The sequence below is a fragment of the Chiloscyllium plagiosum genome, chromosome 15, assembly GCF_004010195.1.
Source record: "Chiloscyllium plagiosum isolate BGI_BamShark_2017 chromosome 15, ASM401019v2, whole genome shotgun sequence".
NCBI lineage: Eukaryota > Metazoa > Chordata > Chondrichthyes > Orectolobiformes > Hemiscylliidae > Chiloscyllium > Chiloscyllium plagiosum.
The window spans coordinates 68,274,082-68,279,686 of record NC_057724.1 but is presented as its reverse complement, the minus strand read 5'-3'; the positions used below and the strand labels follow the sequence as shown (position 1 = coordinate 68,279,686).

At 38.7% G+C, this 5,605-nt stretch overlaps 1 protein-coding gene across 1 annotated transcript in view; it reads right to left on the bottom strand.

The window, feature by feature from the left end:
• Positions 1-1,820: 1,820 nt before the first annotated feature.
• Positions 1,821-5,605, bottom strand: part of vma21 (vacuolar ATPase assembly factor VMA21) — a 21,365-nt gene continuing 17,580 nt past the window's right edge. Inside the window, exon 3 of the mRNA XM_043705129.1 lies at positions 1,821-3,809. Coding sequence (XP_043561064.1) covers positions 3,667-3,809 — 143 coding nt within the window. The 3' untranslated portion in view covers positions 1,821-3,666. The remainder of the gene's footprint in view (positions 3,810-5,605) is intronic.

The following is a 5,605-nucleotide window of genomic DNA, read 5'->3' as shown; positions in this document are numbered from 1 at the left end:
CCTCGCTCTGTTCAATTTGAACACACACTAGTGCAAAGGCACCTGTTTCTTACAGAAAGAAAAAGTGTGCACAGTGTTTTTGTAGCTTCCAGTATGTGCAAGTATGCCACATTGTGAGCACAACTGTCAACCCAAAATTGGTTATCACAATTTACAGCACACCCAACTGCATGCCTGATGTTGGCCAGTGTTGCGTTTTGCAAGTCGGGACTGGTTGGGTGTGGTTGGTATCTTGGAGATAGTGAGAACTGCAGATGTTAGAGAAGTCAGAGCCGATAAAGTGTGGTGCTGGAAAAAGCACAGCAGGTCAGGCAGCATCCAAGGAGCAAGAGAGTCGACATTCCGGGCATAACCTTTCATCAGGACTGCAGAAGGGTTATGCCTGCAACATCTACTCTCTTAATCCTCAAATGCTGCCTGACCTGCTGTGCTTTTTCCAGCACCACACTTTATTGACTGTGGTTAGTATCTTGGCTATTAAATACATTCAAACACACAGACTAGGAGCAGAATTTGGATTTGGCCTTCAAGCCTGCTCCAATCAATGACCTTAAGGCTGATCTGTTCATGCTCTGAATTCCACATTCCATCTCCACGAAAGGATCGATTCACCTCTGCTTTAAAAATATTCATCAATCTCATCTCTGCCACATTCTCAGGCAGAGAGTTCCAAAGTCATACAAACTTCAGAAAATAAATCTCATCTGTCCTAAAATGACAACACCTAATTTTAAAATAGAATCCCCCCGATTCTGGATTCTCAAGAATAAACATCCTTTCCACATTCAACTTGCCAAGACTATTCAGATTCTTATAAACATCACTCTTCTGAACGCCTGTGAAAACAAGACCAGTCTATCCAACCTTTCCTCACAAGACAATCATATCCCAAGTATCACTCCACTTTTCTGAACAACCTCCAATGCATTTACATTGTTAAGATCAAAACTGTGTAGTGCTATAGTTCTCACTGATGGTCTTTATGATGGAAGGATGCATTTACTTTACTGTTCAACTCCTCTCGAAATAAATAGCATTGCAAAAGCCTTGGTAATCAGTTGCTGTATCTACATAATGTTTTATGACCTATAAACTATTATGATAGTCAAAGGGACTTGCCATTTGATATGGTCTCAGCCATTGGAATGAATGACCTACATACCAAGCATCACACCAAACAAACTAACTCTAATATTAGTCATTTGCATGATAGAACATCGTTTTGGGTAGGGTAGCATCCCATTAGTAGCAATTGCCACTGGTCTTTCCACAGCATTTTGGAAGAGTGGGACAACTAGCTTCACATATCACTCAAACCTTTGTGATACGTTCACCTCCAGAGTAACTGGAGATGGACTAGACACTTTGCTGGACTGAAATTGGCAGCGTTAGGCCCTTTCATCAGTTTGCACAATATGCAAATCATCTGACTTGCACTACCCTAGAGGTTGACTTTAATGCATCAATTTGAGCACTAAGCTTGAATGGTGAGTAAAAACAGAAATTACTGGAGAAACATGGGTCTGGCTACATCTGTGGAGAGAAAGCAGTTAACACTGAATCCAATACCCCTTTAGAACTGAACATCTCTAGAGATTAACATTCTCAGTCGTTACAATATTCAATTTAAATGAGGCCTTCACTGCAAAAATAAAAACAACACAGTAATTCAACTGGAAATGTTATCAATTATTGTCACCATTCAGAGAAGGCAATAGACCAAAGCTCCAACCATGTGTTTTGGTAGATCCCATGACTGAACTTAACATGCAAGGTTCTCCTGTCCTAGCCAAAATTCATCTCTCAATGTAACAATTGAAAACCATTTATCCATCATTTATTTTTCTGGTTGCCTGTGGGAATGGATGCCAGCATGTTACATTCGCCTATAAAACAGAAATTACCACTCCCCTCCAAAAAAATCAGTTAGATGTAACAATGCACAAAGATATGACCTCTTTACATCTTGGAAAGCAATTGCATGAAGCTAACTAGAAATCACATTTAAATAAGTCAGCTAAGTTTTAAGACGAGTGTATGATTACAAAAGCAAACACAGAAATCTATTATATGCCAAAAAGTACATAACAGGTTTAAATAAATAAGGACAATACAAATTCCAAATAACTTCTTCACAGTACAATTAGATCATCAGTAACATAACTTTAAAAAGGCAGCTTACAACACAATTTGAGGTTTCATCTAAAAGTTGTTAAATGTTAAGGAAGTTTCACAATTTTCAGTTCATAATGTAATCACCATTTGTCCGACACACATACCAAGGAGGGATTGTTACTGCAAAGTAACATAATTGGATGGATTTGAATTTATTAAATTCAATAAAAACACTAAACTTCCAGAAAATCTAAGTGATTCTTTGACCAATGTTTCCCAATTTACAATAATGCTCCAATTGTATGAGTTACACAATGATTTAATAGTCTACCCCTCGCGGGGGAATGGAATGGGTGATGGAGCTCAGCAAGTGTACTTTGTGTTTGATGAAAAAAAAATAATATGGACTACCTCAGTCTAGTAAAACCTGATCAATTGCACTGAGAGAATTTGCATGCAAATAATTCTTGTCACACAGTGTATCAACATTTTGGCTATCCACTTTAAAAAGTTTCCAAGGCGCAGTCTAGGTTTTATGCTAGTAAGTCTGGTATTACCACCTGGATCTTAGCAAATTCTAGCCTTACAACTGCCATGGAATTTGGAATGTAGTGCGAAGACAGGATTCCATAACTAAATGGAAAACCAAATCCCTCACTTTCCTTATGCAAATCAATCTTGTTTCTGTAAGACCATACAGGAACCAGAAAAGATAAACATGATACATTAGATTCTCTATGGAAGGAGCTCATCGCAAAAGGCAGATTCTTGTGAAGCATTTCACATTCTTACAGCCGCTTTCTGAGAATGGAACAAAGATAGTGAGGTTTGAAAAGGAATTTTACAAAACAATTTTATATGCAAATATTCTAAATTTTGGGCTCTTTTACATTAACCATTACACGCTTATACAATTATTAATTGCATCCAAAAGAAAGATGGAGCTAACTAGATCACCTTTAACAATATTGATTACTTCATTGGAATCCATAATTAAGAATATACATTACACTGCAATCATGAATCTAGACAGAAGTAGACACCTACACAGGATATTCACATTGCAAATAAACACCATTTCAAATAGACAGTAACATGAAGATTGATTTTCTGAACTTAGGCTCTGCAAACATTAGAATTCTGAGAATCCCTTACTCTTAAATGAGAGTGCCTCTGTGACAGTAGCATTTAATTTTATACAGATGTGATTAACATTTGTCAACTAAAGGTTGACAAGAAACATTTCAAGCTGCAGATATTACATTGCTAATGCAAATAGTGTACTTTTAAAGTGCATGTGTACAGTCTTGTATTCTGTTGTTGAATTAATTATGAGATGGAGGAATTAAGACATTGTCTTTGAAAGTTGATTTTAGCTTCGACTATACCACATTTTTTTTTCCACATTTTGCAGCAATACTTCCAACCTTAAAAGAATCTCATGGGTTTTACAGTCTGCATTTCAGTCACTCTTCTGCCTCTTTTTTGCTACAACCACCAAGATTGAAGCTTGAATGACAACAGACTGATCCCATTCACAAAATGTTGCCCTTAATCCTGCTTGCCATCACGCCATTGCCTTGAGCCTTCATTCCATGCCACATATACAAACAAGGCTAGCACAATATGAACAGCCACCACAGCAACAATGGCAGCATAGAAGTAGCTGTCTCTGTTTGACATTCCAAGTGTACCTGAGGGACAAAACAAAAAGGGCTAGTTAAAAAAAAGTACAACTAGACAATGCTACTCTTTGATCCAAAAATAGTGCTTTTCTTTTGAGAGACGGGGGAGACAGTGGAGAAGAGGTTGACATGAAATTGACAATGGACCCTTGTTGCATGGGATGATATCGAAAAACAAAACAGGTCAAAGAAAAAGATTATTCCGTTTTTGTTAGATTGCAGTAAACAGTAGTGGCCCCAGTGAACCTTAATGCATTTTATTGTAGACTCAGCCTACTTGGGAGTAAATTCTGTGCATCCCCAATGCTATACAAATATCAGCCATGGCTCCCTTACCCAAACAGAAGTCATGGGTTCCACCCCCACTATAGAGACTTGGAACAGATAATCTAGACAAAGATCAAGTTAAGCAGAGGCCATGTCTGTCTTCTCAAACGGATGTAAAAAGTTGCTCCAGGTACCGTGGCCAACATTTAACCTGCATCCAACTTCAATACAATACAGCAGCTGGTCATTTATTTCACTGCTGTTCATGTGACCTTGACACATCCAAATTGTCTAGTTTTGCCGACAAGTGGCACTTCATAAGCACTCCACTTATTACAAGACATCTTTATTTCCAAAGGACTTCATGTTTAGCTCAGTCCATTCAGCATAGGAATTGGGGTGCTGAGGTTGTACAAGACATTGGTGAGGCTACTTTTGGAGTACCGGGTACAGTTCTGGCCTCCCTGCAATAGGAAAATTATTAAATTAGAGAGCGGGCAGAAAAGATTTATAAAGGAGGTTACCAAGACTGGAGGGATTTATTTAAAAGTAGAGGATGGATAGGCTGAGACATTTTTCCCTACAGTGTAGGAGACCGAGGGGTGACCTTATAGAGGTTTACAAAACCGTAAGCGGCACTGATAAGGTGAATAGCAGGGTAAGATATGGGAGTTCAAAACTAGAGGACATAATTTTAAGGTGAGAGGAGAAAGATTTTAAAAGGCACCTGAGGAGCATTTTTTTCACACATAAGGCAGTCCCATACATGGAATGAACTACCAGGGGAAGTGATAGATGCAAGTACAGTTACAACATTTAAAAGGTGTTTGGACAGATACATGAATAGGAAAGGTTTGGAGGGATATGGGCCAAACACAGGCAAGTGGATCCAGTTTAGTTGGGAAATTTGGTCAGTATGGACGAGTTGAACTGAAGGGTCTGTTTCCATGCTGTGTAACTCTATGTCTCTAAATTTCTATCAGTACTAAACATTAAATCCTGTAATTTTAAATCAAAAATGCCTACAGTCTGAAAATATGCTATCACAAAATACAAATGACTTATAACTGTACGTGCAAGTTATAATGTTCAACAGTTACCAAATCTAAGGATTCAATTATATTTATGAATTGTAAGAGTTTCCATGTCACAACTTTAACTTTTGGTTCCACAAAATACGTTGCAGAAACAAAATAAGCAACATAGTTGCACAAAAAGCAAGATCCAAACATTTGTCTTAATTTTCACTTGCTTATGTTTACTATATAGGAGGAGAAAGTGAGGTCTGCAGATGCTGGAGATCAGAGATGGAAATGTGTTGCTGGAAAAGCGCAGCAGGTCAGGCAGCAACTAGGGAACAGGAGAATCGACGTTTCGGGCATTAGCCCTTCTTCAGGAATGAGGAAAGTTGGTCCAGCAGGCTAAGATAAAAGATAGGGAGGAGGGACTTGGGGGAGGGGCGTCGGAAATGTGATAGGTGGAAAGAGGTCAAGGTGAGGGTGATAGGTCAGACGGGGGTGGGGGCGGAGAGGTCGGGA